The sequence below is a fragment of the Diachasma alloeum genome, unplaced genomic scaffold (assembly GCF_001412515.2).
Source record: "Diachasma alloeum isolate Michigan unplaced genomic scaffold, Dall2.0 Dall_scaffold_00608, whole genome shotgun sequence".
Taxonomy (NCBI): Eukaryota; Metazoa; Arthropoda; class Insecta; order Hymenoptera; family Braconidae; genus Diachasma; species Diachasma alloeum.
In genome coordinates, this window is record NW_021680740.1 from 230631 (window position 1) to 247341 (window position 16711).

Below are 16711 nucleotides of genomic sequence, written 5' to 3' on the forward strand. Positions count from 1 at the left end.
GAATCACTGCTTTACCAACCATTACAAATTTATTGAATTCAATTTATCCTGACGTCCAGTGGTCGCGGTCATTAAATCACATGGTTCGGCTTGACTGCTAAGCGGTCGGGGTTCGTTTTGGAGGATAATTTTGTGAAAAATTTCATTTGAGAATCGCCAACTACCGGATACATTCCATACGCCGGTGACATACCGACGGATGGATATTTTCCGACCGATGGTAATTATTTGACTAGATGCTACAATTAAATAATGTATGAATTTCACACAGTTTGACCCACGCTCCAACGCACAATCCAAAACAGTAGCTGTTGCTTATGCCTTCGATTTTGTTGCCTACTTCTGTTGCTCGTGGATCAATGCTTTGGTTGGTTGATAATAGAGTAACCGACTGTATCGACAAAAGTTTTCTGTGATTCCCCGCAACTCCTCCTTCACGCAGGGGTGAATGCGTCAGACACAGCGGGGTAGGCCGAATAAACCCGTAAGGGCTTTCCAGCGCAAATGAAAACGAAAAAAAAAAGAATTTAATTCATCTGATTGAATTGCAGTCGTCTCATGTGAGAAGGTGAAACCTCTGCAAGTCGATGAAAGTTGTTGATATTCAACTAATAAATTGTACGTATATTTTAATGACTAATTAACAAGTGGGCGGATGATCTATTGAAATTCACATGTTAATATTTGCTAATATTTGTCGTCGAAGTATTAAAAATTACTCTTGTGCCATTGAATAGCAAGAGGATATTCTCGGGGCATTTCAAGTTGATCATTCACTGCATATCCATAAATACCATGAAGTAACTTACGGATGTTCTGATGACCTGTAAATAATAAAGATGTTTGGCTCAGACGGCCTAAAATCGTTATTGCCTTCACAAAACGAGGTTTCTTACAGAACTGAATGTATCCAGAGACATTAGCATCATTCTACCTGCAGTCAACTGACATGGAAAATGACTTCTCACCATCATAAATTGCATCAACTGCTTGGTTCGTCTTGTAGCGTGATACCATTTTGCGTTCATCCTGTTGAAGACGAAGAACACGTCTCATTAATCATAGGAAGTTAATTTTCGTAGTCGCATACAGATGATACTTACAGGCTTTGTTCAATCGCAAGACTGAGGTCTATAATCTGTTGCGACATGAAACACTGGATAAACAGATGCATCACTGAAGCCACTGCAAAAACTAAGGTCTTGAAAAGTCTGGGTAGGGTATTCAGATTAGTTACCACCTAGGAAATCATCATTCAGAATTGACTCTCAGGATCAAATTCTATATTTTGCACACTGTTTGGTAGTTCCTCATAACTATTCTACCTGGAATGCAGTCATGCTGATGACAATCATATTGAGTCCGATGGTCATAAAGAAGTTCCAGCAGAAAATCTCTTCAACGGTGTCTGAAAATCTGTCAGAAATAGCTGGTTCGATCAATAACGATGATGTATCCTTAACAGTTACGTACCGAATTGTTCGACTATGTAGTACGATACAGTTCTTCATATACTGGTACTCATCATCGGTCGCCTTTCTCGGAGAAGTGGCATCAACTGGTAAATTTTCGATGGCCAATCTTATCCCAAAACGATTACGTTAAAAATCATCCAATTTATCCCGTGATAAAAGCATATATTGTATCAGTACATCACCCCAATGCGGCGAGTAGTCCACAAGCATGATGTGCGTACAGAAATAGCAATAAGTCAGCAGCGATAATCAGCGTGACAATAGCGAATATCGATATAGCTGCCACGACTAAAATAGTGTAATAATGTTTCTCCACGTCAAGTGGACCATAATCTACTGGTATAGCGAACCTCATTGGCAATGTTTTATTTGATGGTATGAAGAGACGAACCAGTCTGAAATGTACTGGCTCACTAACAAATACCGACCACGCGGCCCAGAGATAGGCTGTGAACCGAAAAAGCAATATGACAAGAGTTTCAGCACCCATTGGATAGCAGTCATATTATCGACACTTGAATGCACCTGAATATACTATTGATCTAGTCCTTCCCGATTGAGAATATTGATGAAGTAGTTGTAATCCATTGTGCTTTGGAAAAATTTTCCAGTTTTGCTTGATCTCTTCCAAAAGGTTTCGAATCTGAAAACTCTCGTCTTAAAGATTGCCCTTTCGAGATCGCTTCAGGAGTGACGTCTTCTATTCAAATGAAAATCATGGAATCCAGAGATACAGTTTCCTTACCTTATCAGAGTAGACGATGAAGGTGCATATATTGGCTATGGCCCCTATATCAATCAGGAATGAGCTCACCGTTTCCATGACGAGGTCAGCATCATCGAAGTGCCGTACAACAACAATAACCTGCGCAAAAAAGTAAATCCATGACAACAACGAAGACAATTTGTGGATTGGTACATTACCTCTGGTATAACTTGAATCCAATAAATAAAGTGCAGGATTATGCGGCATATGATGCGTTCCCTCCGGGCCTGAAAGGGCCAGTGACCAATCGCACGAAGCACAGTTTTCGTCAACCAGTAGTAAGGCTGGTCCCAGAAGTCCATTTCATCGCTTATTATGTCCATACTGACTGTTGAATTCGAGGTCTGCTCCACAACTGAGACCAAAAAGTTATTCAGTATCGATTACACCTTTCTCCTACTCCTTGCGTATCATAAGAAGTACCAAACCCTTCATCAGACGACTGTCAGAACACACCATCGGTGTTGGACAGTAGTGCATTATCGGACAGTCTCTTGGAATACGAAATATTGTGGGAGGGGGTGAAGAGTTAAACGTAGACGCACATGCAAACATCAGTTGAAAACCAGCGGGTGCTTATACCTTCAATTTTCACAACACCCCACCTTCTTGATTACAGACGTTACTCATGACATTCGCAGAAGGCACCTGCTGGTGTGAAATCGCAGGGAAAATAACAGTTGATGGGCATCAACTTTCTTTCTTCTGGGCAGTGCGAATCATAGATGAAGTCGAGCACCATAAACTCGCAGCGACCGCAGCAGCTGCACGTGTTTCATTTGGATAAAGAATGTCCATCCGTAAGTTTTCCATAAGAATATTGTTGTGATTATTTGTACGTGAAGAAGAAATTTGCGCGCATTTCGGGAGTTTTTTTTGCGATTGTCAAAAAGGTTTGTTCCAGAGTACGTTTTCAGTCGTAAGTTGATGTCTTCAATTTCCTCCTCTCCATTTCGTTTGTTCCATACTTTATGATCAGTAGTTCGCGGCTATTAATTTAACTTCAATTTTAACTTGGTTAACGTCGTATAAGCGGTCAGCATAAATTTTCCCTCGATGAGTGCAAAGACTCGTCTCGCTCTGCGTTTCAATTTCATAAGATAAAAAAAAAAAATTTTGTGATAGAAATATTTAACCCCGTTATTCATGTACCACGTCCCCACTCTCCAGCGCATGCATGCGCCACGATTACCCCCACTCGCCTCACGGCAAGACGACCTGCGACGGACGAGAAGCAAGGGCGTTAAGGTTTGCGGGCTATTGGAATTTTTTGTATTTAGCTACGAAATATATTCATCGACGATGTTTGGAAAATGTACAGAGATTCATATGCATTAATATCGGAAATTTTCTCCACTAAAATCTTACAAATCAGTCGAATAGGATTGAATGATTAGAGACTATTCTCAATAAATTTGAGATTCCATATTCTGCCTTCCAGAATCATCCTTTTAACAAGTGGGTGGTACTAATATTCCATAGTTTATTGCATGTCTAAGAATACTGTGAAATAAGTCACCGAGGTTCTGATTATCTGTAATTAATAATTATTGCAAGGATAATAGGTATACGAGACTAAAAGTGAAATGATGATTAAGAAATATCCAACTCGGTGTCTTACGGAACTGAATGTATTTAGGGACATGAGCACCACCTTCCCGGCAGTCAGCTGACACGGAATTTGACTCCTCATGATCATAAATTGCAACAATTGTTTCGTTTGGTCTGTACTGAGATACCATCTCGCATTCATTCTAGAATGTACAGATATTAGGGTCTCTAAATCTTGATGAGTATAAGCTGTAATGAATGATGAAGTATGCTTACAAGCTTTGTTGAGCGCCAAGACTGCTGTCTATAATCTGTTGTGACATGAAACATTGAATGAATAGATGCACCGTCAGAGCAATCGCGTAAACCAAGGTCTTGAAAAGTCTGGCTACTGCATCCAGATTGGTAACAACCTAGAAAATCAGCCCTCAGAATTAACTTCCAAGGTGCGACCCTGACAGATCGATTAATGACTACTCGATGGTAGCTCAACAGGAGGTCGACTTGTTCACTCGGTCGATGGCCGGTCGATCGTTGTTTGATCACTAGTCGATCGATGGTCGATCATAGGTCGATGTTTAGTCGATTGCTAATCCATCGTTGGTCGATCGATTCTCGATCGTTAGTTGATCGATGGTCGATCTATCAAACCATGATCGACTAGCCTTTGACTGGGTGAACAACTGGAACCCCCTATCGAGTGATCCGTCAAGGGAAGCTGTATTCCCCATCTCATTCGTTAGTTCTTCAGAATGAGACTACCTGCACCGCAGTCATGCTTATGACGATCATGTTGAGCCCAATCATCACAAAAAAATTCCAGCAAAAAATATCTTCAATGGTGTTCGAAAACCTGTTGGGAGACTACTCTCAATCAATAACGAAGATGCATCTCCACATTTACTTACTCAAGTGTTCGATGATGTATTATAACACACTTCTTCATATACTGATATTCATAATCTTTCGTCTTATCCCGGAAGGAGTCATCAACTGGTAAATTTTCGATGGCAAATCTTATAGCAAAACGATCACGTTAAAAATCATGCTAAGGAAGCCATGTGAAAAGTATATATTGTATCAGTACATCACCCCAATGCTGCAAATATCCCACACGCATGTTGGGCGTAGAGGAACAGTAATATGTCAGCTGAGACAATCACCGTGACAATACCAAATATGGAGACAGCTGCTACTACTAGAATAGTGTAATAGTATTTTTCCATGTCAAGTGGACCATAATCCACTGGTATAGCGAATCTCAATGGCAATGTTTTATTCGATGGTTTGAAGAGGAGAAATAACTTGACGTGTACTGGTTCACTTACAAACACGAACCATGAGGCATAGAGACCGCCTGGAAAAAAAATTGAACAAAAATTAAGAAAAAGCTTGTCATTCACGTGCTTTCCACTTTCTGACCAACCTGAATACAGTATTGCCCTCTGTTTTCCCAATTGAGTATATTCGTGGAGCAATTGTAACCCGTTATCCATTGGAAAAATATTCCAGTCCTCCTTGACTTGCTCCAGGAGGAGTTGAATCTGACAATTAATATCACGGTCAATCCGGTCTTACATAAGAACTTAATACAGTGATATACATCATCTACCTTGTCAGAGTTGAAAAAGAACGTACTCAAATTGCATATTACAGCTATATCAGTAATAAAGGAACTCATCGTCTCCATGATGAGATCTAAATCGTCATAATGACGAATGACTGCGATTATCTAGAGGCACAAGAATAAGGTTGCCTAACAAACTGTTCGACAATATTTTGTCCTGCACGGAGAGAAAAGTTCAAGAAAAATTACCAGAAAAAAAACGTAAAAATTTACCAGAAATTTACCACCCTATCGCTTTCTTTTGTACTCCGTACGTAAACACAGAGGCCCAAATAATTTTATTCGAAAATAAATCTCTTCATTCCCCCTCATTTTTCTGAGAACTTGGATCGGCATCGGTTGAGGAGTGGGGGCCGGTGGAAAGTTGCTCATTTCTTGGAAATATTACCCCTACAGCCCTTTCGATGAGCAACTAGCGAGAGTCTACTGTAATGATGGCTCACCTGTGGTACTATTTGAATCCAATAAGTGAATTGTAGTACTGTGCGGCACATGAGAAGTTCCAGCCGTGACTGATACGGCCAGTGACCAATCGCCCGAAACACAGTCTTTGTAAACCAGTAGTAAGGCTGATCCCAGAAGTCTTCGCTATTGCTCGTCCCAACCATACTTCTTCGCCGCATGACTTCACAGAAAGAAATAGTGGATGAGCCTTAGAAAGGAGTTTCTAGATTCTAGAAACCCGTGTCAAGATTTAAGTCCTTTCTAATTCTCTTTAGTCATCCATGGTAAACGCTCCTAAGTTGTTGTATGGGTCAATTCATCTATAATTCCTTTGCGTTTATGACTATTAGAATTATTGATTTCTTTAGTTATAAGATGTTCCTTTACCTCCACTGTCCTTCTTACAGCAATTTTTTAAATTTAAAATTATTCATGTAATTTAACTGATCTAATTTAATAATTTAAATTTAGATTTATTTAGTTAAATTAGTTACTTTAGGAATTAAATTTTCAGAGCCAGTGGAGGCAGCTGGAGTGAATCCCAAAAAGGGAGGCAACATTTAAATCTATATATGGGGAATGGGGAGACCCCCCGAACCCAGGTATCCTCCAGACCATCCAAGAATTAGGGTAGAATTCTAAGAATTTCATCAATACTTGAAGTACTCCTTCTTAGTCCTGATTCGGGACGTAAGTAGCACTCAGTAGGACTTGTTAGAACTGGAACCTCGACCAAACTAAACGCCCCAATACACGAACACCTCGTCAATAAGACCCCCTCCCTCTTCCACAAAACTTTGCTTCATAGATAACCCCCCTCTTTACAAAAGACCCCCTCACAAAATTCAAGAAATTGTCTAGACTTTAGAAAATATCTTTTCTCAAATTTAGAGTACAGTGGACTCTGGTTAGAGGCATATTGGTTAGTGTCGAACTTCCCCTCAATTTTTTTGTCTCGCCGCTCGAGCGCTTCCCCCACTCTGTCCCCACGCAAGCCAGAGAGTAAACACTCCAATATTTTCTTCAAATTGCTATTGTCTTCCGATTCCAGTAAAGACGAAAAATAAAATATTCTGCATTTGAATTGTCGATCAAAAAATTTAGTCCACTTCTGGCTGTTATGGGGGGAGGATCTCGTTTTGTTGGCATAAAATTAATTCGAAATTGGATTAAATAAAATAATGAAGGGAGGTAAAGAAAACGACTGTAACATTTTTGATTCACATGGTTCGTTAACTCCAGAAGAAATATCTGTTCTATGGAATGTTAGGTACAAAGCTTCTGTGATCAAATATAGTCAATGAAATTAAAAATATTGATAATAAAAAAATCGTCTGAATCTATATGAATATTGCTATTATNCGAATATTGCTATTATAGTTGAAACTGTGAACAAAGTTTATCATTAAAATAAAGTGTTGAATTGAGAGAGAAAAGAAATAGTNATGAGGTACAAAGCTTCTGTGATCAAATATAGTCAATGAAATTAAAAATATTGATAATAAAAAAATCGTCTGAATCTATACGAATATTGCTATTATAGTTGAAACTGTGAACAAAGTTTATCATTAAAATAAAGTGTTGAATTGAGAGAGAAAAGAAATAGTATTTTTCATTTTATCGTTCCGTTTTCTCGGAAGTCCGGCTCGGCGTGAGCGCGTAGTGGGGGCAGGGAAATAGAGTCGCATTCTCCGAATTCGCTTCCCCTATTCCGCAAAACAGTCGACTCTAACCAGAGTCCACTGTATTACGGTTTAGACTTAATAGCAATGTTGATCATTAACTCCATACAATTTTTTTCTAGAACTTGGAAAATACTTTCTGGATCGTAGAAAAGTGAAGATTAGAAATCATGGTTTCTAGAATCTAGAAACTCTTTTCTAAAGCTAATCCACTATTTCTTTCTGTGTTCTGCTCCTCTGGTGAAACTGTAAAGTCAGTTCGTATCGATTGAATCCTCCTTCCCCACTCCCGTAGTAAATAAGTTGGTGCCCCAAACCCTTCGTTACGCTGACGTCGAAACACAACACCTGGCTCAGACAATAGTCCATTATCCCGAAGTCTCTTGGAATAAGAAATTTTGTGGGCGGAAGTGATGAGTTGAACACAGGTGTACCGACAAACGTCAGTCAAAGACAATCGATATCAACTAGAATATTTTTTACCAAGAATTCGCACCTTATGATTTTCACGGAAAGTTTACTCGAGGTATCTACACCTTCAATTTTCGCATCATTCCACCATCTTGGATAGATACCTCAGACTGAATATTTCGGCAGTCTGGCCATAATTGCGAGAACGCCTGTGAAATAACAGTTGTTTTCTTTCTTTTCATCAGCGGAGGGAAAATTGCGGGTGGAACCATCAAAGAGTGACGCTCCGTGAATACATGATAGTGTTATTCGAGAAATGCAATCGAAGTTCATTGTTTCCACGATCGTTCTGGCATTGTTGTGGAAGACACCGGTGAGTGAGTTGATTCTAGATGTACTCACGCCATTCCCATTGTATATTCTTACATATTTTGATCGAGATGAGAATATATGATGATCCTTTGCTTGGACTTACAGATTTCTTATTTCACTTACATGACGGATAGTTAGATCGACAAGATTAGTTGATCCGTAGAAGAACAATGAAGAAAAAAATTCAAGTGTTACATATTACCGATGGTACCTCTACATAATTCAGTGATGACATTAATTCCTAGATCAAGACCTAGTGATGCATCGAAGCCATCAAACACACCAGGATACAATGATCAATGATGATTTTACATTGCTTACTCAGTGTGCTACTGACGCACAGCCATGACCTGATGCGGCTGGATCTCAAGGGCAAACGAGATCTTCAAATCCGGAAAAGTATAAGGGCCAGTTTCTGGTTTAGGTAATCACGATTAAAGTTAAGTCAACTCCGGGTTAAGATCGCTGATTGGTTCATAGACGTAGTCTACGGATTGGTTGGACTCAGTGGTGACGGAGTCTTGATTTAACTGTAACCACGGGCTAGCCGTGGTTGAATTGAACCAAAAACGCGCCCTAAGAATAACCAAAATACGTTTAATACCTACATGCTTTGTTGAACGCCAAGACTGCTTTCTATAATCTGTTGTGACATGAAACATTGGATGAACAGATGCATCACAGATGCTGTCGTGAACATTATGGTCTTCAAAAGTAAGGCTACTGGATTCAAATTGATGACAACCTAGAAGAAAAAGCGTTCGGAATCGCTGTTTGTTAGTTCTTAAAAGCTAATCTACCTGCACCGCGGTCATGCTTATGACCATCATGTTAAGTCCAACCGTAACGAAAAAATTCCAGCAAAAAATATTTTCAATGGTGTTTGAAAACCTGTGGAGAGATCATCATTCGATCAATAATGAAGATGCGTCTCAATGGTTACTTACTCAAGTATTCGATGATGTATTATGGCACACTTTCTGATATACTGACCGAGAAAGGACATTAACCGGTAAATTTTCGATGGCAAGTCTTATCACAAAACGATTACGTTAAACAACATCCAATGAAATCCATGTGAAAAGTATATATTGTATCAGTATCACCCCAAAGCTGCAAATAGTCCACATGCATGTTGTGCATAGAGAAAGAGTAATATGTCCGCTGAGAGAACCACCATGACAATATCAAATGTAGAGATAGCCGCCACTACTCAGGCGGGCCGGAAAATACAGAATCGGCGTTCACCCGGCGGAAAAATTCGATTTTGGCGAAAGTCGACTTTCCCCCCGAAAAAAGCCTAAATATGGCATATTGGCTTGGGGTGAAAAAAAAAAGGTTTGTTTCCATCGTCAGCCTATATAATTCAAAAATAAGAGTCACGAGGGAATCAATAAGAGTCACTTGGATGCGTCGACTAGGAAATATTCTGTTGAAATTAAATTTTTCGAAAGTTATTCCCCGTTGAAGAGATACCATCCCATAATAATTATTCTCCACCATTAGATGGTCGTGACGATCCCTAACGTCACTACCGAGCCAGTTCCCAGTCCCGCCCTCTGTGATCTCTCCCACAAACCTCTTCATCACAATTTCTCCTCATTTCCACTCCGAACGAGCAATTCCAAGCGCTTTTCAAATTCAAATTCCGCCAAAACCGACACTAGCCGCATAACCTCCAAATTAACGTTAAAGCCCTTTAGCGAATAACATCTGAGTCTTTCTATTTTTATCAATTGACTGGAAGTTGAATCTCCGAGAGGATGGAGACCCAGCAGAAGGGAAAGTGCATCACCCTGAAGGGCTCTGCAGAGTTGGTGAAGAAATATCTTCGTGAGTTTGATTGATCGTATTATTTTCCCTCTGTTTTTGGTGACAAAGGACTGACCTTTCATCGATTTTATTCAGTCTATGGGATCAACAGTATCTTGTATCAGCGTGGAATCTATCCACCAGAGACCTTTGAGCCTGCTGAGCACTTTGGCATGGCCATCCTCATGTCGACTGATGAAAAAATCAAGAATTTCATGGACACTGTCCTCGGTCAGGTTGAGGAGTGGCTTCTGCAGAGGAAAATTCATCAAGTCACACTTGTTATCACTAATGTAAATACGAAGGAGGTTCTCGAGAAGTGGGACTTCAAGGTCGCGTATGAGGGCGATGAGGGCGATAAGGGCAAGGGGAGGCTACCAGAGGTCGGGACTAAGGATGTTCAGGCCATTCAGAAGGAGATTCGAGAGGTCATCAGGCAAATAACAGGTGAAATTATTTATTCATTCCTTTGTTTTTATGTTCAAGTGTTTTTCTGCTATTTTATTTTGTTATTTATTGTTTATGTTTTGTTGTCTTAGGATTTTTTTAGCGGAGAAGGTTGAGTTTTTAAATCAGACTTTGAGATAATTAGTAGAAAGAATAATAATTTGTAAATAATTATTGTGACAATAACGGGGAAATTGGGGAAATCAACAAGTGAATCTTTCATTTTTCGTCTTAATTTTTTAATTATCTTGGGAATGATCTTTTGTAGAGAATTGAATTGTTTGCAAAAAAAATCTTGAAATTCTCTTGGTAAACCTATCATTATCGAGATATTTAACAAAGAAAATTGTTGAAAAAATGGTGAAACTTCGAAGTTTGTTTCTCTTTTCAGTCGATTTTACATTGAATTATCTCAATGAGGAATTATTCTAGGCTTCTGAAAAAAATGATACAATAGTTTGTTTTTTTTATATCGCCAATATTTTGTAAATGTTGAATTCTGTATGAAAAATATTTTTTTTTAATGTGAAAGATGATGAAAATCAACACATGAATTTTTCATCTTGTTAAATGGTTAATTATCTTGGTAATGATGGGATTTTCAGAAGAATGACAAAAGACATCTTTTGCAGAGAATTGAATTCTCTGCAAAAAAAATCTTTTGAAATTATCTCGTTAAACCCATCATTAACTAGATAATTAACAAAAAAAAACTGTTCATCTATTTTCAATCGATTTTACATTAAATTTTCTTAAATAAGGAATTATTTTAGGCTCCAACATTTTGCAAATGTGGAATTCTCTATGAAAAATGTTTTTTCAAAAAATTGAAAAATCATGAAAATCAAAAAGTGAATTTTTCATCTTGTTAAATTGTTCATTATTTTGGTAATGATGGGATTTTGAGAAAAATTTCAAAAAACATTTTTTTTAGAGAATTGAATTCTCTGCAAAAAACGAAATTCTCTAGTTAAACGCATCATTAACTAGCTAATTAGCAAAAAAAGTATTTACCTCTTTTCAATCAATTTTACATTAAATTATCTCGATGAGGAATTATTCTAGACTTCTGTACAAAATTATACAAGATAATAGTTTGTCTTTTAATATTGTCAACAATTTTCAAGTGTTGAATTCTCTACAAAAAATAGTTCTTCAAAATGTGGCTTCTCTTCTCGATTAAAAAATGTTCGCATTTTTCGTTTTTTTTTCTAATGAACGATTTTAATGTGTGAATGCAGGTACTGTGAGTTTCCTCCCCCTCCTGGACTGCCTCTGCTCCTTCGACATCTTCACTTACACAGTCCCCGACGTCGGCATACCCAAGGAGTGGGACGAGACACAACCCGTGTTCATCGCCAACGGCCAGGAAGTCCAGTTACGATCATTCTCAACATCAATTCACAAAATGGACACAGTCGTTAGTTACAGAAACACGTAAAACCTAGCTCCACTTTCCACCACTCAAAATCGTATTTTCGTAAGTTTTTCATCCCCAACATTTTTATATTTTCATATCTCTTATAAGCATGATGGTAAATAAACAGTATTTGGGGAACTCCAGTCATCGTTTGGATATAAATATGTTTTTGATTCCATTCTTTGCACCGTTCGACTAGAAATTCAATTTATAAAGTTAATTAGCTATTTAAGGGTCTATTGTAGTGGTTTATAGGAGGGACTGGGGCGAAATGGTTTTAAGAAGCTTAAGGTAGTATGAAAGCAGCTCGATTTCGAAGATTAGAATCTGAAATAAATTTTGAATGGAAGTTAACGTCGATCGTCTGTACAGTATTGTTGATAATAATTAATTTAGAATGAAGATTTGAATCTAGAAAAAATTGGAAGGAGTAAATAAACATTTCATGTTATGAATATCAAGTTAGCATTGAAGTAGATGAAAACACTAGTCAAACGAGATACTATCGTCCAAAAATCAGAAAAAAAATTGACTGATTTCTTATACTCATCAAAGTTAGAATTCATATAAAAAATTGTCAATGATGAATGATTATTTTTTGGGCATTTTGGATTTATTTTTCTCGATACACTCAGCGACTCAACTGGAGTTTGTTCATACTACTTTAAGAACGTTTGACCCCTCTGATTCTCCTATTAATTGATTTGTGAGAAAAAAATCAAGGCAGAGAGAGTTATTACTTAATTTAGAAGGGGTGAATATCAGCGTCGCGAATTTGCTACATCAAATAGCAATGGCCTGTTACATAGTATTACGAGACGTGTTTATATCCCCCGAAGAGAAAAAATAATTGGGTTATAGTGGACATTTGACTGGCGCCCGAGTGGTTTTAACGGCCCCTCCACCCACCAAAAATACTGGAAACTTACCCTGTCGGAAGTCTCGAATTACCGTGAACCATTAAGTTTGTCTTGGCTTAGATGAGAAATATTCGCCGTCACATCCCGGAGACCTCGGAACACACATCTCTGCCAAGTTTTCGTTAATCGTAAGATCCGTATGAAATGGCTCTCTTGTGTGCTTCCAACTCGTTTAATACTGTCTCTGGTTTAATACATTTTGAGGAGACGACATTGTATGGGGATTTCGGATTGTCATAACTTTTGGGGGAATGAATATTCAGATTTCAGTGGATGGGACATGAAGTTGAAGGATGGGGGGAAAATTCAGTTGTTGAACGAGTTTATCTTGAACAAAATTATGAGAAAACGAAAGCTGAAGAAAAAGTTTTGGACATTTTTAAAAAAAATTCTCGGAAGGGATCAATCGAATTTCATGAATTTTTTCATGAATATAGACTTTAATAAGCTCTATCCATTGACACCAATTAAAATTCAATTTTTCACAGATTCGAAAAAATTGATATTTTTCCAAAAATCGATTTTTCAACGGTCACTCAAAAATTCAATTGGCCACTGTTTTTTTTAACAGAAATCTTCAATAGAAAATATTCTGCAGGGAAAATCAGTAGTGTTTGAAGTTGAATATTCTCCATTCAATTTTCATGTCGAGTGATGAAGAAATTTCTGGCAAAATCCGATTGGAGATGGGAGTGGGTAATAAAAGTTTCAAGATGGAATTATTCGTGGTGATGGGTAGAGGTGAGTGGGTTTAATTGAGTGGTGGTAATGAGGGCATCTTTGGTGACATATTGATGGGAACAAAAAGGTCTTGATTTTTCAACAGGGAGCGAGAGATCTTGAGGTTGACTACTTATTTTTGAGGGAATTAAGTATTTTCGGAGTGGATTTTTGGCTCGGTTTTGGGAATATCAATTGCTTTTTGTGAATGGAAGCAACCGAAACTTTTTCGTTTTTTGAGAAAAAAATTTCTAGACGATCTATTTTTGATTGACAATTGACCTTCAAACTGCATTTCCTCCCCCATTTTTCATACTTAAAAACCGATAATTGTGAGTACATCCAAAAAACTGTTTCGAAAGCTCGAATTTTGAACCACAGAATCGCATCACAAAAATCCAAATCGACTTTGATGATAAAAATTTGGGACTCGAAATTAGGGGTCACAAAGGTCATGAGGGTCAAAATAAGGGTTATAAGGGTCAAAATAAGGGTCATAAGGATCATAATAAGGGTCGCAAGGATCAGAATAAGGTCACAAGGATTATATTAAAGGTTGCAAGGGTCAGAACAAGGGTCCAAATAAGGGCCACAAGGGTCAGATTAAGGGTTATGTTTGTCAGATTAAGGTCCGCAAGATTAAGGGTCACAAGGGTCAGAGTAAGGGTCCAAATAAGAGACATGGGGGTCAAAAACCAAGGGTCAGAAACTAAGGGTCAGAAAGGTTTACAGGGATCAAGGGCCCAAATAAGGGTAACAAGGTTGAGATTAAGGGTCTAAATAAGTGTCACAAGGGTTACAAGGTTTAGAGTGAGGGTCCAAATAAGGGACGTGGGGGTCAGAAACCAAGGATCAGAAACTAAGGGTCACCAAGGTTAAAATAAGGTTCACGAGGGTTATAATGAGGGTCAGATTAAGGATCCAAATGAGAGTCACAAGAATCAGATTAAGTCCTGGGGGTCAGAAACTAGGAGTTGCAAGGGTCCGAAAGGGTTACAGGGATTAAGGGCCCAAATAAGGGTAACAAGGGTGAAGTTAAAGGTCTAAATTAGTGTCACAAGGATCAGATTAAGGGTCACAAGGCTTACAAGGGTTAGAGTGAGGGTCCAAATAAGGGACATGGGGGTTAACAGCCAAGGGTCAAAAACTAAGGGTCGCCAGGGTTTTAATAAGGTTCACGAGGGTCACAAGGGTTACAAGGGTTAAAGTGAGGGTCCAAATAGGGGACATGGGCGTTAAAAGCCAGGGGTCAGAAAGGGTTACAGGGATTAAGGGCCAAAATAAGGGTGACAAGGGTGAAATTAAGGGTCCAAATAAGGGACATCGGGGTCAAAAGCCTAGCGTCGGAAACTAAGGGTCACCAGGATTGAAATAAGGTTCACGAGGGGTACAATGAGGGTCATGAGGGTCCGATTAAGGGTCACAAGGGTCAGAATAAGGGTCAAGGGGGTCATATGAAGGTCGGCGAGCGGAGCAAGCAGGGGGCGTAGCCCCCTAGTACTAATAATATAATAATAAACTACTCTACATACTATGGTATATATGAATTTTTTTATTACAGTAAGAAATTAATTTCTCTTTTTTTACAATTACTGTAAACAAAGATTACAGGAGATAAAAAAATGTACATACCCATCATATTACATTACTTGATAAACGGAATAGAGGCTTTAAAAATCGTTACACCAGATTTTTTTAAAGTGGAAAAAACGATAAGTTTTTTCAGGGGTGAACCTCCCCTTAATCAACGAAATAAAGAATCTCCCCTCTCCTGATCTCCTCGCCCAAGTGTTTTAATGGGCACAAGTGGAATATCTTCTGTTAGAATCACGGGAAGATAGGTGAACCCGAGATGATTCACGAGAGTCCGGAAATAGAACCTAGAGTCATTTGCCCTCACAGAACTCTTAACTCGGCCTCTCGTTTCATCTCGCTCGAGAGAAACAGAGAAAAATGAAACCGCCACCGGATGCCCAGGGGGGGAGGGGGGGGGCGATTAAAAAAAATGCGTGAAAAATCGTGAAAAATCGGTTATTCAAAATTTCAGGAGAGAGAAGTATCAACTCGAAAATGAGGGTCCGGCTCTCAACTCAACTAAGGTAAGTTGGTTACGTTATAATTATACATACGAGGGGACGATGCACCGTGGACTCAAAGACGTCGACCTCGATGGCTCACGACGACGCCGGGACGATGCCAAGGGAATATGTCTTTATTTTTATTTTCGTTTGTTGAGTGGAATAAGAAGATAAACATGAAAATGAGTTCCTTGAAGAAATAAATATATGGGTTCATTTGGGGGGGGGGGGGGGTAATTGGGGATAATGCGTATCGTGGAGATAATTTCGGGAGATGGTTGATTTGAGGAGGAAGTCGACGAGTGGTTGGCGGCGAGGGGAAGGTGCGACGGGCGCGGAAATTTTGGGGTGGTTGGGGGAAAATGTCAGAGGCTTTTTTTGAGGGAAAGAACTTTCTGCAAAATATCTTGTGAGTTTTTCTGATGATTTCACTTGTCATGGGGATAAGTGATGCTTAATTAGATGTGGAGAGTGCATGTTTCATCATTTTCATACTGTTTTTTTGTTAAGGGACAGTTTATCTTGGGGAGGACTGGGTTTTGGGGGAAATTTTAAGTTTTTTTTTCGAGGAGAACATTTCCTGGGAAAAATGTTTTGAGGGTTTTAAAAAAATAGAATTACTCGATGTTGAGGTGACTGGAAACATGAAGAGTATTGATATTGATAATAATTAATTGGGAAGTGGCAAATATATATTTTTATTTTTTTATGTAATGTCAAGAAATATTTTTTTTTTTTGCAAGAAATATTGAAATCTAGAAAATTTCGTACAAATTCTTCATCGAAGTCAATCACCTCTGGAGCAATTCCTGTAAAAATTCGCCAATTGAATGATTAAAACGCTCAGTTACTGGTGTGAAACAAATTTAATTAAATTATTTTTTTTACAAACGGCAGAATTAAAGAAATATGTTCATCATTATAAGCTGTAAATTTGTTTCAATACATTCTCATCTTATCTTACCAGCTACTAGACATTTATAGTT

General features: G+C 38.5%; 3 protein-coding genes across 4 annotated transcripts; 1 reads left to right on the plus strand and 2 right to left on the minus strand.

Moving 5' to 3' along the window:
• Positions 1-753: 753 nt before the first annotated feature.
• On the minus strand, positions 754-2543 carry LOC107043642 (odorant receptor 13a). The gene is made up of 9 exons (XM_015265210.2): positions 2400-2543; positions 2221-2340; positions 2001-2118; positions 1658-1922; positions 1474-1581; positions 1326-1416; positions 1104-1240; positions 897-1029; positions 754-824 (listed from the first exon to the last, which is right to left on the minus strand). Exons 1-9 carry the CDS (start codon positions 2541-2543, stop codon positions 774-776), a joined length of 1167 nt encoding a protein of 388 aa, XP_015120696.2. The 3' UTR covers positions 754-773.
• Positions 2544-3724: 1181 nt separating this feature from the next.
• Positions 3725-6027, minus strand: LOC107043619 (odorant receptor 9a-like). The gene is made up of 9 exons (XM_015265182.2): positions 5863-6027; positions 5405-5524; positions 5219-5336; positions 4885-5149; positions 4701-4808; positions 4555-4645; positions 4069-4205; positions 3863-3995; positions 3725-3775 (listed from the first exon to the last, which is right to left on the minus strand). The coding sequence occupies exons 1-9, from the start codon at positions 6025-6027 to the stop codon at positions 3725-3727; spliced, it is 1188 nt and encodes a 395-aa protein (XP_015120668.2).
• A 3927-nt stretch (positions 6028-9954) lies between these two features.
• Positions 9955-15920, plus strand: LOC107043657 (mitotic spindle assembly checkpoint protein MAD2A). Of its 2 annotated transcripts, XM_015265236.1 has the most exons (4): positions 9955-10161; positions 10237-10587; positions 11829-12067; positions 15695-15920. In XM_015265236.1, the coding sequence occupies exons 1-3, from the start codon at positions 10092-10094 to the stop codon at positions 12026-12028; spliced, it is 621 nt and encodes a 206-aa protein (XP_015120722.1). In that variant the 5' UTR covers positions 9955-10091; the 3' UTR covers positions 12029-12067; positions 15695-15920. The 2 variants fall into 2 exon arrangements, with proteins under 2 accessions (XP_015120722.1, XP_015120721.1); XM_015265235.1 differs by lacking the exon at positions 15695-15920 and having other exon boundaries at positions 11829-12163.
• Positions 15921-16711: the final 791 nt, after the last annotated feature.

Coding starts and splice junctions, on each gene's coding strand:
- LOC107043619 (XM_015265182.2), bottom strand. CDS start 6,027: ATGGTTGGGACGAGCAATAGCGAAGACTTCTGGGATCAGCCTTACTAC. Junction 5,337..5,404: donor TCTTTTTCAACTCTGACAAG/GTAGATGATGTA, acceptor ATTAATTGTCAG/ATTCAACTCCTCCTGGAGCA. Junction 5,150..5,218: donor GAGGGCAATACTGTATTCAG/GTTGGTCAGAAA, acceptor TTTTTTTTCCAG/GCGGTCTCTATGCCTCATGG.
- LOC107043642 (XM_015265210.2), bottom strand. CDS start 2,543: ATGGACTTCTGGGACCAGCCTTACTACTGGTTGACGAAAACTGTGCTT. Junction 1,923..2,000: donor TAGATCAATAGTATATTCAG/GTGCATTCAAGT, acceptor TTCGGTTCACAG/CCTATCTCTGGGCCGCGTGG. Junction 825..896: donor CTCTGGATACATTCAGTTCT/GTAAGAAACCTC, acceptor TATTATTTACAG/GTCATCAGAACATCCGTAAG.
- LOC107043657 (XM_015265236.1), top strand. CDS start 10,092: ATGGAGACCCAGCAGAAGGGAAAGTGCATCACCCTGAAGGGCTCTGCA. Junction 10,162..10,236: donor GTTGGTGAAGAAATATCTTC/GTGAGTTTGATT, acceptor GATTTTATTCAG/TCTATGGGATCAACAGTATC. Junction 10,588..11,828: donor GGTCATCAGGCAAATAACAG/GTGAAATTATTT, acceptor GTGTGAATGCAG/GTACTGTGAGTTTCCTCCCC.